The 23,202-nt window shown below is 44.3% G+C and overlaps 1 protein-coding gene across 3 annotated transcripts in view; it reads left to right on the forward strand.

Moving 5' to 3' along the window:
* HTR4 (5-hydroxytryptamine receptor 4) overlaps positions 1 to 23,202 on the forward strand; it is a 973,132-nt gene that overhangs the window by 290,878 nt on the left and 659,052 nt on the right. For all 3 annotated transcript variants that reach the window (XM_073651352.1, XM_073651353.1, XM_073651351.1), the window contains one exon: positions 21,388 to 21,469. In XM_073651352.1, coding sequence (XP_073507453.1) covers positions 21,444 to 21,469 — 26 coding nt within the window. In that variant the 5' untranslated portion in view covers positions 21,388 to 21,443. The remainder of the gene's footprint in view (positions 1 to 21,387; positions 21,470 to 23,202) is intronic.

Below are 23,202 nucleotides of genomic sequence, written 5' to 3' on the forward strand. Positions count from 1 at the left end.
CGGCGGCCCGCACATATAATGAGGGCAATCCGGCATTTGACACCCCGCCCGGAGCCGCTGGCCCCCTGCAGGCTCGGGGCCCCGGGCGGTAGCCCGGATTGCCCTCATTATAATCCACCTATGCTTAAATGCTACATTTGGCCACAGGGTTTTTGGGCAACAAAAACACATAAAAAAAGCCCAAAAAGATGTAGCTTGCGGCTATGTTCACACACTGCATTTTTTCAGTGTTTTTTTCCTGCAGGAAAACCTGATCTCTTGCCAGGAAGGTTTGTTAAGGATTTTGCTTGGTTTTGCTATTTTTTTTGCTGTCTTTTTTTCACTGTCCTTTTCTCTCTTTATGCATGTACATAAAGTTGAGTGAAAAAAAATCTCATTCTGGTTTTGGCACAAAAAAGCTGAAAAACCTGACACATGCGTTTTTGGTGCGTTTTTTCACCAACCATTACTTCCAATGGGTGAAAAAACACTGAAAAAATGCTAAAAGAAGTGACATGCTCTTTTCTGCAAAAAACCATGCAAAGCACAAAATGCTGATCAAACAAAAACCATGATGTGTGCATGAGATTTCTAGAATCTCAGACTTTGCTGGTACAGCGAAATGTAGTTGAAAATTTGCATTAAACGCATAAAAAATGCAGAAAAATGCAATGTGTGAACATAGCCTTACAAATATTTTTTTTTGCTGAAAACATAATGCATTTTATTTTCTGTCTTTTTGTCACTGTTTTTGGGGTCCATGGCATTATTTAAAAATGCATTGTGTGGTTTTCAGTAATTTTTCCCTTGATAAATATAAAAAAAATGGTACAAATGTAAAAAAAATAAAATATGCCACAAAAATAGCTTGTAAAATTCATTGTGTGTTTTTACAAGCAAGCCAAAGTTTCTGAAGGTCGCTATATTGCAAGGCTCTAAGTTTGCAGAGCGTCCCTAATTACCATTACCAACACATAAATTTGAATTTTTTATGCATTACCCAAAACAAACTGGGTTTTGTTATGATTTTTTTTTACACATTACATTAAGTAGAATTGCAGTAATATTATAGTGTAGGCATTAATTGGGCACCATTCTATCCATTTACCAAACCACAGTCACAAATGAATGGATTTGTATAGACTAATAAGCTGATCATTGCGGTGTTCAATGGAATTGCCCACAGTAATTATATCCTGCTGTCTCACTACAGAAGCAAATCATATTAAAGATTTGACAGGGCTTGAATAAATAGAATCATTTGGAAATGACAACAATAAGCTCTGGTGTAACATGTCATTTCTGCGGGCATTTATTGTGTCTACGGTTATTTCTCCAGCTGGCATTTTCATTAAGGTTATAATATTCATATTAGAATTACTGTTGATTAAAAAGCTTACAAGAGTTCTATTATCCTGTTATTCTATGGTTTGTATTTCTGATTGATTTTTTTTATTTTTTTTTAATTTAAACAGATTTTGTATAGTCGAGAGCTTGAAAATAATGTTTGTGGGTTTTTTTTGGTGATTGTTACCTTTTTATTTATTTTCCTTATTTTTTGCTGCTTTTTAGTCAGCTTTATTAGAGGAGGTTTATGATCCGTGGCTACAGTTTATCTACCAAGAAGGAGTCGGTAGTGGTCGAGTCACATCTCTTGGCTCTATCCTTTTCCTATAGCAAGTAAAGGTGCCATACATGAACCTGTCGCTAGATTCATGCTGCATTTAAGTGGAAGATGTACAGTAAATGGCTGCAACTGTGCCGCCAGGCTCTGTTTCCTGCTGACTGGGGTTCGGGCAGTATGAATCTAAAGCCAGGTTTCCTTTAAGTTCTTTCTAAAGTGCTGTGTTTGTAGTTAAAGTTAACTTTTCAGTTGCCCAAGTTATTGCTCATTCTTCAGGCAAGAATTATAAAATATAATGATATTTTTCACAGATTTTTTTTTTATCTGGTTGATGCAATTGAATCAGTATAATGTTCAAATCATCAACCATTAGAGTATAGATAAAATTTTATTGGACAAACCTCCCAATGATAACTGTATATTTTGCTAAACTACAACCTCAAAATGCACCGCAAATTATTGTGTACAAGAGTTTCCAAACATTTTATAGGTTGTAAATAAAGGAAAATGGTCATGTGTTGAATTTGCAGCATTAAGAGATCACATTTAATGAAATCAAAAGCTGTTTCAATCAAAAATATCTTACAGGCGAAGTTACATGTTAACATAGGTCCCAATAGAACTTGTGAGGTTTTTTTATATTTTATGCTTCAGTTTTGTTTGCAGCATGTCAGAATAGAGCTGCTGTTTTGATGTGAACTGCCTCCCACACTTATAGATCTTTTGCTTGAGGATACTCCAAAGATTTTCAATGGGGTTGAGGTCAGGAAAGTGTACTGAGGCAGCAGGCACAGGCAAGGCACTCGTCTACTCCTGTGATGCCCCTGCGCGCTATATGAAAGAGTGAGTCCTGGCTGGGTGTTGGTACTGTGCAGGCCACCTGTAGCTGGTGGTGTTGTCTGGACAGGACCATAGGTTTCAGAGTTCAATAAAAGAGACTCCCATTCTAAACCACAGTCTTTACTGAACGCTATTAAAGGTTATGTACAAGGGGTAGTGGGTACAAAGTCTTATGGATGTTTGCTTCACAGTGTAAAGGATTTTCACACACATGATTTCCTTCCACTGTAGTCTACTCCAGGGCCCACTGTTTCACCAAACTTCATCACAGCCTAGCTTGTCGCCACAGTTTCTCTCAGAGTTCTATTTTTTCCACTACTGGTGCCCTGGATCTACCGCTCGGAACCATCCACTAGTCCCATGGATTAAGTTCTGTTTAGTCCTTTAGCGTTCTGCAAGCTCAGGGTTTGTCCTGACACATCATCCTATCCAAGGACCCCTTTAAGGCAGAAGACACTATGTCTCGTCTTTGGAAGTTCCAGGTCACGCTACTCCCTTGTCCCTTAGTCTCCTTCTTAGTAGTTCACCCAAACGGCAGCACTGCTCACTGACACATCCTACTTTTAATTGAACTTTTCCCTATCTGCCTAACTAGAGGAAGTGGTCTCTTTCACTATCACTAAGTTCCTCTCACTATGGGCTAGTCCCAAACATTAACAAGATCCTGAAACTAATTATAATGTGTTTGAGGTTGATTTTAATGATGCAGAGAGCCCTGAGACACAATACCATCCAAGAGTTTATTTGAATAACAAAAAATTACATCTTTATGACACTTAAATCCAATTTGCATAATTTGGCACACAGTATATAGACTAGAGATGAGCGGTGTTCGAATCGAACTGTTCGCCAATCTCAAATTCGAGCTGTTTTGGGCGATGTTCGAGCCGTTCGGCGAACACGAACGATTTGAAAAAAATTTGGCTGTTCGAGGTTATGTTCGATAACTGTTCGTTCACCAAAATCATAACTGGATTTTTTCTCAGTAATGCTGAAAATTAATGTTAATACGCAGTTTGAGTGTACAGCGGGGCTGGGGGAGGGGCAGGGGATGGATCTCTGCAGAAATAATGAAGTTCTCCATTTTTTTTTCTCTTTCCCGCATTTACAGTGGGGAGGTGCAATCTGTCAGCCTATCAGCAGCGCACACACGGAGCGAACTGCTTTTTTTCACTCAAGCAAGGGCATGTGTCATTGGCAGTGTATGTCACATGTCCTTGCTCTATAAGACCCAGCCATTTTCCCCGTCGCCACCATTTTCTCACTGCTGCAGCTGCGTGTTAGACGGCACCGCTGTTGCTGTGTGCACTATACTTTGTTAATTTCAAGCCAATTTTCGCACAAATCTACAGATAGCTTGGGAGTAGGGAATAGTTGTGATTGCAGTCCTTTTAAAGGACTAAGTTACATCATTTCCTACGACTTTTATCAGGCAGGTCTGTGCTCTTAAATAGATAGGTTGGGAGTAAAGACTAATTGTAATTGCAGTCCTTTTCAGGGCTAGGTTACATCAGTTCCTATCACTTTTAGCCAGGCAGGTCTGTGCCAGTGCTGTGCAAGTTTTTTTCACAGCATTTGGCTAAATCTAGCAAAGCAAATCCTTTTTGGCCTCTTGTAGTGTGTGTTAGTCAGTGGAGTAGCCTATCTGTGTTGCAAGCTACACCACCTGTGTATAGAATACCAATTTTTTTACTGCACCTAGTGAAGTAAAACCTTTTGGGCATAGCATCATTCTATTAGTCCAACTATACTAACCTCCACCAGGTTGCAAATTCAATATAATTTTTATCTGCATCTAGCTCTGAAAAATTATTTCAGCTTGTAGCAGTGTGTGGGACTTGTTCTATTAGTCCATCTATACTAACCTCCACCAGGTTGCAAATTCAATATAATTTTTATCTGCATCTAGCTCTGAAAAAATATTTCGGCTTGTAGCAGTGTGTGGGACTTGTTCTATTAGTCCATCTATACTAACCTCCACCAGGTTGCAAATTCAATATAATTTTTTACTGCATCTAGCTATGAAAAAATATTTCGGCTTGTAGCAGTGTGTGGGACTTGTTCTATTAGTCCATCTATACTAACCTCCACCAGGTTGCAAATTCAATATAATTTTTATCTGCATCTAGCTCTGAAAAAATATTTCGGCTTGTAGCAGTGTGTGGGACTTGTTCTATTAGTCCATCTATACTAACCTCCACCAGGTTGCAAATTCAAAATAATTTTTATCTGCATTTTCCCCAGCCAATACTTTTGGGCTAATACCACAGTTTGGCCACTCAGCTCTGCTCGGTTCTCATCCATTGTTTTTTGTGCAAACAACTCCAGAGTTGTCAATTAGTTAACCAACAAAATGAGTGGAAAAAGGCCTGCTGATGGTGGAAAGGGGAATAGGCGTGTTGGGAAGGGAAAAAAAGGTTGTGTCCGTGGGGTAGGTGTTAAAGCAACAGTAACATCTGCAGAAGAAAGACCATCTTCCAGCCAAACTAAGATGTCTACTTCTTTTAGCGGACAATGTGATAAGATCCCTTTCTTACGGACACGCCAATCGCTACAAATTCCAGATGAGGCACAAAAACAGCAGGTGCTTCAACGGATATCAAGTGCTCCTTTAAGTAGGCTCTCCTCCACCTCAACTTCAACATCACAAATACTCCAGTCCTCAGAGGTGTCACCCCAATCGCACTTGCTTCCTCACAGCTCCCAAGTCTCCAGCTGCCCGTCTGAGTATGGGGTAGAACAGATGGTTGAGTCTGCAGAGCTGTTTACTCATACTATAGCCTGGGAATCAGAGGTCGGCTCCAGAGCTTCTGTGAATCCAGACGAGGAAATGATCTGCACTGATGCCCAGAATCTTTATGAGATGGATCCAGGACCAGACGCAGAAGGATCTGACCAGAATGTCGACCCAAGTTCCCAAACTGTAACTCCTGTTGGTGGAGACAATGAGGAAGACGATGATAAGACTCAAATACCTGATTGGAGCGACTTTAGTTTTTTGTCAGGGCAGGAAGAGGTTGGCTCTGAGGACGACGGGTGTGATAACACACAGGGTGATGATGACGAGGTTGGAGATCCCACTTACTGTCAACCCACAGTCAGCCAAGACATGAGGTGGAGGAGGATGCTAGTGACGATGAGGTCAGGTTGCACCTTCCTGGACAGAGACGTAGTACTGGAAGCACGTCAACAACTGCATCCTCAAACGAAACTCTGCCTCTGACCACAAGTCGTGGTGGCTCTTCAGGTCGCAAGGGTGCTAAGACTTGCATAGCCTGGGCATTTTTTCAGATCGATAAAGATGACCCAGCTCGTTTTATCTGTAACATTTGTCAGCAAAAGCTAAGTAGAGGCCAAAAAATACATAGTTTGAGTACTTCATGCATGAACCGGCACATGGATATGAAGCATAAGTTGCAGTGGGAAGCTCACTGTGCTACAATGTGGCCTAGCCGGCTGGGCCAACCACCGTCTGCCACATCTTATGCATCCGCAGACTCTTCATCCTCTGTTACTGGGGGGACAGCAGTCACACCTGTTTTGGGACGCAGACCTGCCACCTCTTTACCCGCAACAGCCAGCGTGATTGGCAGGTCATCATTTTCTTTGGAGGTGGAAACACCAGCTGGTGTTCAGCGCTGTCTGACATCGATAGCAACACCTTTGGATCAAGGCAACCTAACATGTAAGCCTGCATCTTCCTCACAGACTGGCAGTTTGCCGGGGACACCCTTCTCATCCCCGTCTAAGCACAACAGCCAGCCCTCGGTCCCTCAGATGTGGACAAGTAAAAGACCATTTCCTCCTAGCCATGAGAAAGCTAAGAGGTTGAATTTCACCATCTGCAAGCTCTTGGCTACAGAAATGCTGCCTTTCCGCCTGGTGGACACAGAGAATTTTCGAGACCTTATGTCCATCGCAGTGCCCCAGTACCAGATGCCCAATCGGCACTACTTCTCAAAGAAAGGAGTGTCTGCGTTTCCACCAGCATGTCGCACACAACATCACCGCTTCTTTGAGAACTCTGTGTGTGACAGGGTGCATTTCACCACAGACACTTGGACGAGTAGGCATGGACAGGGGCGTTACATGTCGCTGACTGGGCACTGGGTAACTATGGTGACAGCAGGACAAGGGACGGCTGTCCAAGTCTTGCCGTCCCCACGAGTTGTGCGTCAATCCTCTTTATCTCGAAGTTCCTCCACTGCTTCTGCCTCCTCAACCTCCACTCGGTCCTCCACCTGCACCCAAAGCCTGTCTGGTCATGCCACAAGCTTTCTAACTGCGCAGAAGGGATCCTGCACACCTCCTTACTATGCTGGCAGCAGGGCTCAACGTCATCAGGCAGTTTTTACTTTGAAATGTCTGGGAAATGTGAGTCTCACAGCTGAGGAGTTGTGGTCAGCTCTGGAGAACCAATTTCATGAATGGTTGTCTCCACTGGACCTGAAACCAGGGAAGGCCGTGTGCGACAATGCTGCAAACCTGGGTGCGGCCCTTCGCCGGGGCAATGTCACACACGTGCCTTGTATGGCTCACGTGTTGAACCTGGTTGTCCAGCAATTTTTAGCCCACTATTCCGGACTAGATGGCCTTCTGCAGAGGGCACGGTCGCTGTGTGCTCACTTCCGCCGTTCGCATCCCGCAGCTCAGCGACTTACATCTCTACAGAAGTCGTTGGGCCTGCCACTTCACCGGCTAAAATGCGATGTGCCTACCCGGTGGAATTCAACTCTGCACATGTTGCAGCGACTGTGGCAGCACCGACAAGCCCTGGTGTAATACGTTCTGACGTATAGCCTGGTCCAACTAGATCCAGAGGTGGGGCAAATCACGCTGGAGGAGTGGTCTCAGATCAGGGACCGATGCACCCTTCTGCACAGTTCTGAAATGGCGACGAAGATGTTTAGAATCTTACATGTGCTTTTCCACAAAACACCAGTGGTGCACGTAGTGAATCTCACAGTTCCAACTTGCCAACCATGGGACCGTCGAGTGTTCAGCACTCAAACCGTAACAGAAACACAGTATCTGCTGGTAACATCAATTTTGCGGAATCATTTCACCACTTTTTTAGCCCATCCTTTGCAAGGTCACAGGAGACGAAGTCTGACACATAGTCAACTCCTAGAGACGATGGTACAGGAGTATCTCCAAGTAAACATTGAAGCCATGACTGTGTCACTGGACCCTTGCTCTTTTTGGGCTTCCAATCTGGATAAATGGCCGGAGCTCGCCACTTATGCCTTGGAGATCTTGTCATGCCCCGCAGCCAGCGTTCTGTCTGAACGTGTGTTCAGCGCTGCTGGTGGTGTGCTGACAGAGAAGCGCTCGCGGCTCTCCACTGATAATGTAGACAGAATCACGTTCATAAAGATGAACAAATCATGGATCCGAAACGACTTTTCTGCCACTGTGTCATCCTTGGGAGAGTAAAAGCTTGATGATTTGTTAAAATCACCTCACCAACCATTTTAAGCTTTCAAATTACTAATCATGTTTATCTGTATCTTGGTTGGAAAATAATTTGGGCCTTGTAGCAGTGTGCAGTACTGATTCTATTAGGCCATCTATACTAAACTCCACCAGCTTTCAAATTAATAATAATTTTTAGCTGCATCTAGCCCGGAAAATAATTTTGGGGCTCCTAGATGCGCAAGACACATGAGTGCCTTCTTGCTGCATTACCTGCAACATGACCCTCAGATTGTCAGAATTCGAAATAATCCTGACTACTGGGTTGCCACACTCTTAGATCCCCCACACTCTTTGATCAACCTTTTCATTTTAATAAAGAACAAAAAAATGGTCATTTTTGAAATTATAAGCATTAGCAGGTTATTAGAAACTGAAAGCAAACACTTTTCAACTCAAAACTTTATTCTAGGTGATGTTACATTTACACATAGGACCCCTTGTTCGAAAGGAGCTTCTGAACTCTCTCGTCCATTGAATTTGTCAGGTTTTGGATGGTTTCTGCTTCAGTTGTTTTGCATGAGGACAGAATACCCTCCCAGAGCTGTTGCTTAGATGTGAACTGCCTCATGCCATCATAGACACTCCTTTTGATGATGCTCCAGAGGTTCTCAATGGGGTTGAGGTCAGGGGAGCATTGGGGTCACACCATAAGTTTGTCCCCTTTTATGCCCATATCAGCCAGAGATGCAGATGTGCTATGTCCAGCATGAGACGGTGCATTATCATGCATGAAAATGATCTTGCTGTGGAACACACGATTCTTCTTCTTGAACCATGGCAGGAAGTGCTGTTTGAGAAACTCCACATACAATATGGAGTTCATCTTTACCCCTTCAGGGATCCTAAAGGGGCCGACAATCTCTCTCCCCATGATTCCAGCCCAAAACATTACTCCACCTCTTCCTTGTTGGCGCCGTAGCCGTGTTTGCATGGGGTGTCCATCAACCAGCCATCCTCCACTCCATCCATCTGGACCATCGAGCATTGCACGGCACTCATCGGTGAACAAAACAGTTTTGAAGTCAGTCTTCATGTATTGTTTGGCCCACTGGAGCCGTTTCTACTTGTGTACAGTGGATAGAGGAGGTCGACAGGATGGCTTACGCACAGCTGCTAACCTCTGAAGGACCCTGCATCTTGTTGTTTGGGGGACGTTGGAGGCACCAGCAGCTTCAAAAACTTGTCTGCTGCTATGACAAGGCTTTTTTGCCGCTGCTCTTTTAACCTGACGTAATTGCCTGTAGGAAAGAGTCCTCAATTTTCCCTTATCAGCACGCACACGTGTGTACTGTGAATCAGCTACATACTTCTTGATTGTGCGATGATCAGGATGAAGTGTCTTGGCAATGTTGATTGTAGTCATGCCTTGACCTAAATACTCCACAATTTGTTGCTTCTCAGCAGCCGACACATCCTTTTTCTTTCCCATTTTGGCAGAAAATGTAGGCTGCTTAATAATGTGGGACAGCCTTCTTAAGTAGTCTTGCCTTTCATTGGACAAACCTGCCAAACTAATTAGCACAGGTGTCTGCAATTGCTTACAGTGATATAAAGAGACCTGACACACATCACCATCAATGAGTTTAACTGACAAACAAACAAATTCTTCCCTTATCACTCCTAAACACTTTTTGCATAATAATTTGGAACGCGGTGTACATGTGCTTTTCCACAAAACACCAGTGGTTCACGTAGTGAATCTTACAGTTCTAACTTGCCAACCGTGGTCTGTATGGAGTTGTTCATTAAAGGGCCCAAAATTAAAATAACATAGACGGGAGAGGTCTCTATGAATACGAATTCCTAAGTATTTGATACCCTGTGAGGGCCAGGCAAAGGGAAAGTTGGACTGGATGGAATCCTGTATGGATTTGGGGAGGGAAACATCGAGGGCCTCAGACTTCGCTGCATTGATTTTAAAATTTGACCATGTAACAAAGTGATCTATTTCAGCCATAACAGCAGGGATGGATATATGTGATTGAGTGATATATACTAGGACATCATCAGCAAATGCAGAGCACTTGTACACGGTGCCTCCCACCTCAATCCACCTAATATTGGGGTTATGGCGAATTGATGAGAGCAGGTGCTCCGTCACTAGGATGTATAAGAGAGGGGACAGAGGACATCCCTGCCTTGTCCCATTGATGATTATGAAAGGTGATGAAAATGTTCTGACGCACCCCCTGGCCCTTGGGACACCCAGAGCCGGACCCTTTTTGGTGGATGCTGGGGGTTGTAGTCTCCGTGGCGGCGACCCGGTTCCGTGGCTGAGGGTGGTCAAACCAGTGGCGGAACTATTTATGTGGTTTTGATGTTTAAATGTCCGATTACGCCACCCGTGGATTGGGGTCAGAGTGAACCGCCGCTGCAGGGCAGACCGCTGAGGCTGGTGTTGTGGGTGCAGTAGAGCGTAGTATTACTCCCCACAGGAGGAGTATAGCCTCAGGGCAGTGTATGCTGATGATGGGGGTGATGGTGCAGGGCAGCAGCAGTAACGACACGGAGTCAGTGATGCAGTCCAGGGTCTTTACTCACAGTTCTTATTATCCAGACCACTTCTGCAGGTAACGGCTGCCCACGTCGTACTGTGCTTTCCAGGTGAGGGGCTCGGCCAACTCCCAGATAACTTTGGAGCGCTTCACAGGACCCCCTTTGTGTGTCCTTTATCTGGCCTTTCTTACCCCACCAGTGACCACCCTTCTGTCCAGCTGCCTCGGGCCTCCTCTTGGTAAACTTGGTGCCAGTTTCCCTTACCCTATGTGGTGCCTTCCTAGCTGGTGTAGTGAGGGGCTGCGCCACATAAAATGTCACAGCCTCCGGTTTCTAGCTGAGGGTCGTTTCCCGCCTCCACTAGTTTCGGGGACCGGTCTCCCCCTTTGGCCTGACCCCTCCACGCAGGTGGATTCGGGCGTGCGGTGGCGACTCGCCCGTCCGCACCCCTGGGATCCCTTCGTTCCTCGTTCCTGGAGCCTTCTCCGCTCCTCTTCCTTCCTTCTCCCTCTTCCAGGCCTGGGCCTCTGTTACTAGGCCCGCCTCTGGAGCAGAGCTCATGCAGAGCCCCTGCTCCCTGTCACTTCTGCTCAGACTTCTCTGCACTGAACTAAATTGGTGCCCACCTTTTATACTCCCTTCTCAATGCACCCAGGAACTGCTTCCTCCCTGCTCCTGCACTACAGGGTTCCCCTTCCTCGGTGTTCCCTCCCCCCACTCCAGCCAGGGACAGGGACTGTCGTGCCCATCTCAGGGGCATATTGGTCGCCTTGCCCCACGGCAATGTGGTGTAATGCATGCAGGTGTCGGGGTCCTGATCCACACTCCATCCTTACCTGAGAGTGAGATATCACACCTCTGGGTGAGGTGCAATACCTCTGTAGCAACCGAGCCCTCAGGGTGCTACAGTTCCATTTATCTTCAGCCTAGGTGACGTATTGCGATACAGGGCCATGATTTTGGCTATAAAAGGGTCCCCTAGACCCCTACCCCAAGCTTTTTAAGAGAATAATATATGGCGTGCCAAAAGACTCTATGGAATGCTTTCTCAGCATCCAACGAGAGTATCCAATTACAAATTTTTAACTGCATCTAGCCCAGGAAATACTTTGTGCCTAGTAGCAGTGTCTGCTAGTCAACGGATTATCCCAGCTGTTAAGCAAGCTACACCACCTGTAGTTTGGACACTTAATTTTTTCAAAGGAAATGGTTCGGGCCCCCGGGACACTCAGTGAAGAGCATCGGGGAGGCATCCCAAGGCACAGGGGCTGGGACTGGCGGTAGGACGCCTTGCGGTGGACCGCCAAGCTCGATCCTTATAAAAGCTTTTTAACTGCAGCAGCTTTAGTGGACGCTACTGGAGCTGGAATTCCAACTGCTGCTGGCATCAGACTTGCCCTCCAATAGATCCTAAAAGGACTTAAAGTGTACTCATTCAAATTAGAGAGACAATTTAAATGAAAAAGCTTAGACCTGCCTCCACCGCAGGGGGGCTCGCTCGACCCACCAGCGGACAGGCACCAGTATTGGGAGAGGGGGGCTGGCAGTCAGGGTCCACCGCAGCTCTGGCACAAACACGGCGACACGGAGGTCGCACGGGCAGGAACGGACTGGCCGTGTCGGCTTCGCACTTTTTTGGCTTTAGAAGGGCGTGAGAAGCCTATATCTGTGTCTCCCCCTCCTTTTACTCCTCCACCTCTTTTCTTTTCGCAAGACTATATGTACTTGTCACTTTTCCATGTGTTAGTTGTGTCTTCTGAGCAGTTTGTCAGCTTTTGGACACCTTTGAAGTGTTTTCTCTGTGTTTTCTATGTGTTGCTATGTGTTTGCCTGCCATTGGTTTTAACGATGTTCAAAGGTGTTCGTTGAACAGTTCGACGAACAGTTCGTCGAACATACGGGTGTTCGACGAACCGAACTCGAACACTACGGGGGTGGCTCAACACTAATATAGACTAGATTTAATTCATTTAAGTCAAATTGAACTCTGTGGTCCACTTTATGATAAAGGTGGAGGTACATGTAGTATTTTGAATTAAAGACATTATTTGATTTAAAAAAGAATGTGAAATCTAAAGTGAAGACTTATGTCTAGTGATGGGCGAGCACTAAAACGCTAGGGTGCTCGATGCTCGGGTCCAGCACATTGGAATACTCGGGTGCTCGACCCGAGCAACAAGCCCAATGTATGTCTATTGGAAACTCGAGCATTTTTCAGGCAGCTTTCCCTGGCGGTCTGCAGAGGGCCTAAAAATTACCCAAATCGATGGGAACAGAGCTCAAATGGCATGGGAACAGCATGGGGAAGACCCCTGGAAGCATTTCTGACTCCCAGATCACTGCTGTCAACAACGTTGTCAAATTATTACGCCACTTTTACGGATTCACAATAAAACATATAAAAACGAAACCAAAATGGATTTTCCTGGGAAATATGTTAACAAACAACCTTTCCAGGGTAATGACTTGTATATAAGGCAAAATTAATAACCAAAAACAAAGATACTCCTCCAAACCATAGGCTATGTTCACACGTAGTGTTTTTGATGCGTTTTTGCACTTTTGTATTGCTTTCAACCGTGACAAATGCATTCACCGGGAAATGTCATTTTAACATTTTACAACCTTATCTGTCCATGTGGCATGTGAGACATGATCAGACACATCCTGTTTAATTTATGAAGGAGGGACTTTGAAAGTCACAAAGCCTATTTTTATAGGACCATCAGGCGGCCATTACTATTCTTAGAGAGCCATCAGCCGGCTATGCTTTGTTGTTCCCATTACTAAAGAGTGGGTCTCCTATACTGTTATTTCGTATGCAGGGAGTGGCAGGGCTGCCCAATATTTGGACGCACCCCAATACTACTTTGAAGAGACTTAGAGGAGGGTCTCCTGAAAACAATGTTCCCATTATTAGGAAGTGGGTTTCCCATAGTGTAGTGAATGCAAGGGTTGCCAAAAATTGGGAGGCACTCCAATGCCCCTTGGAAGAGACATGGAGGAGGGCCTCATAAAAAAAATGTTCCAATTAGAAAGGAGCGGGTCTCCTATACTTGTAATGCCCATGCACTAAGTGTATGGTGTGACAAACAGTTACCCCTGGGGGGTATACATGAACATACTGTATACAATTTTTTTTACGGGCATCATAAAGACCCTTTAAAAAAATTATGTGGGTGTTTCATCACAGACCATGGTCACCCTGGTGATATGGTGGTGCAGGATGAGGATGAGGATAAGGAGGAGGACAAGAGCAAATAGCCAAAATAAGGAAGCGTATACTCATGTGTGGGTGTGAAAGGGTGCATGGGAATACACCTCCCAAAAAAAGACACTGGATTTGAGTTTGTTACGCTGCTATCATTTGGTGGTGTTGAGAAGTCTGGCACAATCCAGCCCTTGTTCATTTTTTATTAGAGTCAGCCTGTCAGGATTTTCATTTGACAGGCGGATGTGCCTATCAGTTATAATTCCACCAGCGGCAATAAAATTCGACTCTGATAAAACACTGGCAGCAGGGCAGCCCAGGACCTCCAAGGCATAGAGAGCCAGTTCATTCCACGTATCCAGCTTGGATACCCAATAATTATAAGGCACAGAGGAATCAGGGAGGATGTTGGTACGGTCGGTAAGGTACTCCCTCAGCATCTTCCTAAACTTTGCACTTCTTGCGAGAGTACCCCGTGCCTCAGGGCCTGTGTGATGGGAGAGGCTGAGAAAATTATCCCAGAACTTTGACAGTGTTCCCCTGCCTCTGCTGGAGTGGAGTGGTGTCTCTCTCGCCTGTAGTCCTTGGTTGTCCAACGAAATGTGACCTCTGCCGCCAGCGTTTTCAGATGAGAATTTTTTTAATAGCTCCGCAACAAGGGCCTTCTGGTATTGCACCATTTTTGAAGACCTGTCCGCCTCAGGAATAAGAGATATAAAGTTCTCCTTGTAGCGTGATTCTAGAAGAGTCACCCAAAATGTCCCAAGGTCCGACTGGGACCCGGTTTCCACTATGTTAACTTAGTGTGCCGTCAGTGAGATGTACCGTCCCCTCCCAGAAGCACTTGTCCACGTGTCCGTGGTTAGGTGGACTTTCCTGGTAATTTCGTTGTTGAGGGCACGGCTAATGTTTTGGGACATGTGCTTGTGTAATGCGGGGACAGCACACTGGGAGAAATAGTGGCGGCTGGTGACTGAGTACCGAGAGATGGCCGCCGCCATGAAGTTGGGGAATGCTTCCGTCTCCACGAGCCTAAAAGGCAACATTTCGAGCGCAAGAAGTCGTGAAATGTGAAAATTTAGTAGTGTGGCCTGTGAGGCGTTGGCTGCGTATTTTCACTTGCGATCCAAGGACTGGGGTATGGACAACTGAACGCTGCGCTGGGACAAGGACGTGGACGTGCTTCCTGATACTGCTACTTGAGAGTGTGCAATGACAGGTGCAGGGCAGGAAGCATCTTCGCATGCACCATGGACAGGGGATTAACTTGCATGTACAACAGCAGTAGAAGCAATGGTGCCACCCGCAGACACTGTTCCTGAACCCTGGGGTTCGGCCCACAAAGTCGGGTGCTTTGCTGCCATGTGCCTGATCATGCTTGTGGTGGTCATGCTGCTAGTTTTGCCACCCCTGCTGATGCTGGCCTGGCAGGTAATGCAAATGGCCTTTTTGGGGTTATTGGCAGAGTCTTTAAAAAACAACCAGACTCGGGAAGACCTAACAGTTGTACTGGCAACTTCCTTCGTGTCGGTGTTACGGGGAACGGTTGCCTGCCTTCTGTCTGTGACCACCAGACTGCTACTTCCTGCCTGTTGGGGTGCTCTGCCTCCCCCTCCCCCTGTGTGCTGCTGTCCTCGCTCTGCATGTCCTACTGCCAGTTTGGGTCAGTTACTGTATCATCCACCACCTCGTCTTCCACTTACGCACCCTGGTCCTCCTCCTGACAATTGTCTCATCATCTTCCACCTCTTGTGACACTTTCCCACCGTCGCCTTCGTGTGACCTTGGCTCCTCAAATATTTGGGCATCGCTACATGCGATCTCCTCTTGTCCCGCTTCAAGTGGACCGGACAAGAGGCCCGAATCTATAAATGGAAAATTGAACAGCTCTTCTGAGTGTCCAAGTGTGGGATCAGTTGTCTCCGGGCACTTGGCATGGTGGGAGGAAGGAGGATACGGGTGAGGAATATGCAGCCCAGACTCACGGCTACTGAGACTTGACCATGTGGAAGACAGGGTGGTGGTGGTGGCGGCAAAATGACTGGAAGTGAAGCACCCCCTGGGCCGTGGAGTTCTCAGTAGCTGGGCCTGTTGATGCTGGGGGATGTCACAGTGGCGGTGACCCGGTCCGTGACCCAGGGTGGTCAATAAAAGGGGAATAAAGAAAAGGGAATATAGTTTTTATATATAATATTCGTGACGCCACCTGTGATATGCGGCTATATGGGGCCGCCGCTGCTGTGCAGATCCTCTGGAGCTGATGATGATACAGCAGAGTTGATTCAGCTCTCCACAGGCAGAGCTTAGCTCCAGGGCAGGAAGTGGTGATGTGATAGATGTTGCTGTGCAGTGTAGTGCAGGGGTTTGGCGCAGATAATGACCAGTCCACAACTTAATGGCGGTTTCCTCTTATCTTTACTTGCGGTGGTTAGGCAGACCGGGGCACGGGTACTAGCTGCTGGTAGAGGTCCGGGCGGCCTGGAAGCAAGTTGGGAATCCACCTTGCCAGGTGAAGTTGTAGGCCTTCCCTTTGCGCTATTCTCTTTGGCCCTGCTGCTTATAGCGGTGCTGTGGCCCTCGTCCCTGAGTAAAACGTCTTTGTGCTCACCCATATGGCAGGCAGCTCGGGCCTTCCTGGAGTGTCGATCTCACGTGGCGGTGCTGGGCCCTATGTGCCGCTGAGCCTCCAGGCGTCTGATGGGGCCAGGAGACCTGCAGTCTCCTGCAATCCAGTTTCTGCTGCTGGTCCTTCACTGCCCCACAACCTCGGACTCCGGTGTCTGGTTCTTCTACGCTCCCCTCTGGGGTAAGATGCCGTGCAGCTCCACTACCCAGGTTTTTCCTCGTCGCTGTCCTGTATTCAACTCCTCTTACTAACTTTAACTAACCCCGCCTCCAGATTCCAGTTGCTAAGGGAGGAGCTCCCCTTGCTGGTCTGGAGCCAGGAAAGTGTTGCATGCTAGTATACCTGACTAGGAGACTTCTGTTTTCTTCCAGGTATGGCATCACCTCTTGTGAAGAAGGCAATGCCAATGTGGCAACCGGACCCCTGGGGTGCCACAGAAGCATTATCCGCTATTCAACCAACAACCTTTTGACATGGCTCTGGGTTCAATAGTGGTGTGCTGCGGTCCCCTAGGAATTGGGGACAGGAAGGTCGGGGGAGAAGATGTGGGTGCTTGTTTCGGCACAATTTCAGCTTAGCCTCGGCCTCTGCATGCACCATCACGTCCAGTTCCCCGTCCCTTGCCACACGCCTTGCCCATTTTAAATGGAGAATATTTTCCACGCTCACTACAAATGGCTGAATTTGGAGCGAAATTATATGTGATCCGTATGACGGAGAAAACACAGTTTTTAAATTCCTGGCCTGTAGGTAACTATTTTGAACATCAAACCGGTGTCAAAAACTTAGCTGACACACAAACAAATTTTTAATGGAGGCCAGAAATGGCAGTATTTTCTGAAAACGTATATGTGATCCGTGTGACGAAGAAACCACAGTTTTAAATAGCTCGATTTTTAGCTCTGTAATATGGAAAGGAACTGGCTGTATTCTGCACTGCCAACAAGCAAATGGCGCAGAAAAACGGTGTTCTCTGGATTGCTTTTTAAGCAAATAATGAGGATTAAGATAAAAAAAAAATTATTCCTGGCCCCTGAGACCTGGGCCTATGTCTAGAAATGTCTAACAGCAGCAGCAGACAGAACTGGAATGGAGCCTCTTGTGCTATATGCACTGCAGTCTGCTATATACACTGCCTGCCTGATATCTCTGCAGATGGATTAGTCCTCAGAAGGACTGTTTGTTGAGATGGATATGTGTAATATACTTTTGTTCTACCTACACTACCTAATAAACAAGCGAATCTCTCCCTAGTTTAGCAACACCTCTCCCTATACTGTCTGATAGCGGAGTAGACTGATGAGCACGGTGGCGCCAGTCTTATATAGACCGGATGACACTGTGCGGCCAGCCAACCACTGTAATGCCACAACCAACATGGCTGCGTCATTACAGTAAGTGGCAGGCAATCCCTGCATGTTCATTGGCTCTGTTAAGAGCGTCAAACATGCAGGGACGGGACCCGAGCATCTGCCCGAGCATCTGGCAAGTACTCGGCGAGCTCCGAGCATCTCAAGTATTGAGATGCTCGGGTGAGTACAGAGTACTTGCGAGTATGCTCGCTCATTACTACTTATTTCTCCTTCTAACCTCCTTGTTGGATCCATTTCTGGTTTTAGCTCAAGAACTAGATCAAAAGCTGCACCTGGAGATGCCATGTGTGGTTCAAGAAGTGTTCTAGATAATTTATTTTTTCCTTGGAAGTGCATGCAGAATTTTGAAGTGGAAGCAAGATGAAATGTGCTTGAAAGGGAGGTTTTACATTCGTGGTGACATAAGAGATGTGTTTAAATCATATATAATTATATGTATTTACGTAAAAAATTTAGGACCTACAGTCCACTTAAAAAATGGAAATTAAAGTAAATTATCCAATTGAAAGTCTTTGTGAAAATCATTAATTGTGCCTTAAATAAGAAATCGAATGCTATCACTGTGACAAGTAATTTTCATTTTAAGCTTTGAATAGTCATACAGGATTTAATTAGACACCTACAGTAGATTATTTATGTGTGAGTAACCTCAATCTTTTAATTGTGAAGACAGGCAATTGCATAGTGTAATTCCTTTGGGAGCATGCATCACAGATAAATGGGGATGTGATGGGAGACCCTTGATGTGACTCCTCTGTAATCGATATACGGCAATTTATAACTTCACTCTTGGGATCACTAGGATTACACAGTTATCAAATCTTCACATCTAAATTAATCTGTCATCCGGAGAAAGACTCTTACTTTTAAATCCAAAGCAGTTCCTGACTGCTACAAAGTTAATATGATGAAAGAAGCCTAACTGCACCCTGCTAAACCTACAGCTGCTCGTTTAGTATCAGCCTGCAAGACAGTATTTCTAGATTTAGCAGGAGAGCGAGATTATGAATCAAGCCCAAATCTATGGATAATTCATTTTCAATAAGTCTGTTCTTTTAGTTTAAGACATTTAGAGGCCTGCAGCATTTATTGATGTTGGAACACAATATACTCATCAATGATGGCACAGCAGAGAAAAGAATTGCTTGGAAAAGACAGTCTGCGCAAGAAACGAGGCTTCAAATCTGGCAATTTTTATTTTAAAGGGCTTGTAGTTTGTCTGTGTGTAGAAGTGGCTGAACTGAGCAATGAGATATTAAAGGGAATCTGTCAGTAGGATCAACCCTCCTAAGCAGTCTATATGGGCATATAGGTCATAGGAAGCTGAATAAAATGAAATCTTGTTATCTGCGATCCGCATGGTCATTTTCTGGTTGGGATGTACCTGTTTCCCATATTAGCCCACTAACCCATTGTGGCTTTCTCCTGATAAGGTCCCATGATGAACCCCAAACTAGGAAGGGGAGAAACGCATTGGGACTAACAGATAAGTCTGCTGGTTCCAGTTAACTATATTGCTTGCTTTGATATCTGTTTAAACTAGCACACTTGTTAATGCAATGACATAATATCTGGATATGTACTACTGTATATTAATCAGTCCTGATTGGAGCCCACTAAGATAATGTATACTATTTGCCATTTGTTTTAGGCTGTCATCCCCTTTGGTGTTTTCCCAATTATTCCCCTATGTTTATTGCTAATTGAGCATATTTTTTTCATAACATTGCTTTTGTTTCCCGAAACTGTCAGCACTATTGCACTTTATATATTTTTTTATTTATTTTATTTATTTATTTTACTCACTTATACAGCACCATTAATTCCACAGCACTTTACAGACATTATATCCACTGTCCCCATTGGGGCTCACAATCTACATTCCCCCTCGGTATGTCTTTGGAGTGTGGGGGGAAACCGGAGAACCTGGAGGAAACCGAAACACTAAGTCAGCCCCACTGCAAACTAAAGAACACACAGGGGAAACAAACGGGAATATACTTAGCTCCAAAATGACATGGGAGAAAGCACAGCAACAATCCATTTAGAAATTCAAGGTGATTCTAGTTGACTACTAGAATCCCAGGCTTGAATAGGTATATCACGCTATCACCAGCAACTTTCTGAGGGCCTGAGTGTATTTAAGGACACAGGAAGAAAGTGCTGATTAACAGCAGAAAGGTGAGGATAACTCAGGATCCTAAAGGGAAAGGTATAATCCCCAAGCAAGGTGAGGATCAACACTGGGTCCTAAAGAGTGAGGAATAACAAAAGGATCAGGGAGATGTTTGTAAGGCCAAACGCAGCGACCTTCTACAGCTGAACACCGTATGACTCTCTGACAACCCTGACACACCCGTGATGAGAGCTATGTCTGATTATAACTGAAACATCTGCAGGTTCTTCTGAGCTTCAACTTCCATCTCACAGGCAGACAGGGTTACAGCAGAGCTGTGAGAGCTGCAGCTGCCAATGTGCTAATGTGTTTGTTATCAAAGTTAATTTCTCCTGTTCTGTGTTAGTTACAGGTATCACAATGGAAACCCCCCCTTTTATTAAAAATAAGCTCTGGGTGCAGATTCTCTGTAAGATCAGTGTCCAGCCCATGGATCTTTACAGCTCATTTACATATTAAGAAAAACCTGGATATCTTAGGAATAAAACATCAGATCGCAGATATCAAGGTATCATTTTATTCAACTTCCTATGGTCTACATGCCCATATAGATGGCTTAGGAGGGTTGATCCAAATTACAGATTCCATTTAAATGGTCAAACTAGAATCACTTCAATCCTAACTGGACCAAAATTACCACACAATGAGCTGGCTCATCTGCTACACTGGTTTCAAAAAGAACATCAATTTTTAAAAAATGCCCACCAAGAATGTCACATTGGTGGTGGTTTTGTAGCTGGAATTCTTAGAGTGGCAATAATAAAAGTGCACTTGCTCATCATTTCAGAAATCTAATAGTTTGCATAAACCTCTGAGTTCGGCAAATTGATGCCCGCTGAAGTATTTGACGGAAATAAAAAGTTTGTAAGAAACTGAACCCATGGACTAGCAGTGTAAGATTGTCTACTACAGTATATGTACTGTATGACAGATATCTACATATGGTTAGGTAAGTTAGGTGGGTGAGTTTTTCATGCTTGGGCAGCTATAAACATCTTGCATACCCAAAAAAACATGCAAAAATTAGGGGGTTTTTTTACAGATTTTTCTGAGTATAACAGACTGTGGTAAAATGTTTTTCAGTCATTAGACCTTCATCAGTATGCCAGAAAAGAAGCTAATCTGAAGTTGTGGAGCAAAGAAAATAACGTAATAGTTGGAAATAATCGTTTCACCACAGAGTGTTCTGCCTTGAAAAGTCTGTGAATAAACAGGTTTTTGTATTTTTAATTCATTGTGGAGGACATTTATCCTTAAGGATCTCAAGGCTGAGAACCTACATTCTGCACCTCTATGACTAGCCCAGAGAGCCATGAGTTACTTTGAAACGCGCCGCTATATAGAGGAAGGGGTCCATAAATATTACATGGATGAGGCAAAGGCTTTGTTTTGTCAGCTCAAGCACTGATTTTATATCCGCTCCAATTATGAAGCATGTTCTCAAACCTGAAGAAGATCAGTTGGGACCCTGTTTTTTTGTGTTATGTTGCCTTCCTCTATGCTTACTTATATATAGACTCTATTACACCATTGTATGCTGCGAATAGTAAACTCATTTGTGTTTCTTTACATGTGTCTTTGCAGGGCAAGCTTGATCACAAGGGCACTAACTTCCCAGCCCTCCATGCCTACTGACTGTGATGGAAGAACTTGATAGTAATGTGAGGTACAGCTATACTAATTATATTAATTAATCTGATGTTTATTCAATGAGTAACAATCGTTTTTATTTCTTTGTTCATAAATCAATAGTACACATGGAAATAAGAAACTCTGCAATATATTTTATTAAAGAAATCCACTCAAAATTCACAATTCATAGGTAAAATCTGTCTTCAGTGAATACAGATTTTCCCATTATTAAGATAGGAGATGACAGCTACAGTTTTTCATATAACTTTATGAGCAACAACTGTCGTTTTTGGAGAACTTACAGCAGAATGTCCATGTGTGTCTCTAGCTCCTTCCTCCTCCCTTCTCCACAGAATTCTAAAAGCACCAACTGCCATCTCCTATCTCAGTAATGGGAAAATCAGTCTTCACAGGGTCCGCTACAGGGTCCAATATAATCTCATCGTTCTCACCCACAAAGCTCTCCACAGTTCTGCACCACCTTATATCTCCTCTATCATCTCTGTCTATCGCCCTACATGTGCCCTTCGTTCTACAAATGACCTAAGACTAACATCCCCCATAATCCGAACCTCGCACCTCCGTGTCCAAGACTTCTCTCGTGCTGTGCCAGTTCTCTGGAATGCACTACCCCAGGCGATCCGATTGATGTCTAGCCCCCATGTCTTCAGGCGTGCTTTAAAAACTAATCTCTTTAAACAAGCCTACCACCTTAGCTACTTTCCCCTGTTCCCTCCTTCTAAATATTTTTCAGAATCTGTTCCCTCCTCTTCATCTGTCTCCACACCCTGCATGCACACGATAACTGCACTCGGGACTTGAGGATTGCACTTAAACATACTGACTGATGACCGGATCATGCAGCTTTATATGAAAATCCCTATTTAATATAATTGCCAGACCTGAAATAACAAGCACTTTTCACTTATTGTGTCCCCCATTTCCTTGTAGATTGTAAGCTTGAGAGCAGGACCCTCACTCCTAATGTAACTGTTTAAACTGTCTTATCTTGTATTGAATTTATTGTCTGTATATATCATAGCTTAATTGTAAAGTGCTGCAGAATATGTTGGCACTATATAAATAAAAATTATTATTAAAACACATTTTATAGATTGTATCAATAAATTAAGAGTGAAAGATCAATCCAGGAGAAGAAATAAGCAGATTTCTCTAATAACATGTATTACATAGTTGCTTATTTTAATGTGTTCAATTGATTTATGAAATAAAAGTTAAAATGATGGTTACTCTTTAATGCCACAGTTTAAAGGTGCATTTACACTAGATGACAATTGGAAAATGACTGTTTGTAAGGCTCATTTCTGGTTGTCGGCCTTTGTAAACTTTCGGGCAATTATGCAACCAATAAGAAAGATGCTTCATTAATCTTAATATTGGCAGCACATCAACTGTGTAAAAAGGGTTTGTACTGATAACACGATGCTGTTTGCAGGGACCTATCGATTGTATTCCCATTGGCCTGTGTAAACATATTAGTAAACGAGCACTGATTTAATTATACAGTGGGTACGGAAAGTATTCAGACTCCTTTAAATTGTTCACAATTTTTTTCATTGCAGCCATTTGGTAAATTCTTAAAAGATCATTTTTTTCTCATCAATGTACACTCTGCACCCCATCTTGACTGAAAAAAAACAAATGTAGAAATTTTTGCAAATTTATTAAAAAATAAAAACTGAAATATCACAAGGTCATAAGTATTCAGACCCTTTGCTCAGTATTGAGTAGAAGCACCCTTTTGAG

The sequence above is a fragment of the Phyllobates terribilis genome, unplaced genomic scaffold (genome assembly GCF_046119375.1).
Source record: "Phyllobates terribilis strain yellow unplaced genomic scaffold, ASM4611937v1 Scaffold_11__3_contigs__length_659146591, whole genome shotgun sequence".
Lineage (NCBI taxonomy): Eukaryota > Metazoa > Chordata > Amphibia > Anura > Dendrobatidae > Phyllobates > Phyllobates terribilis.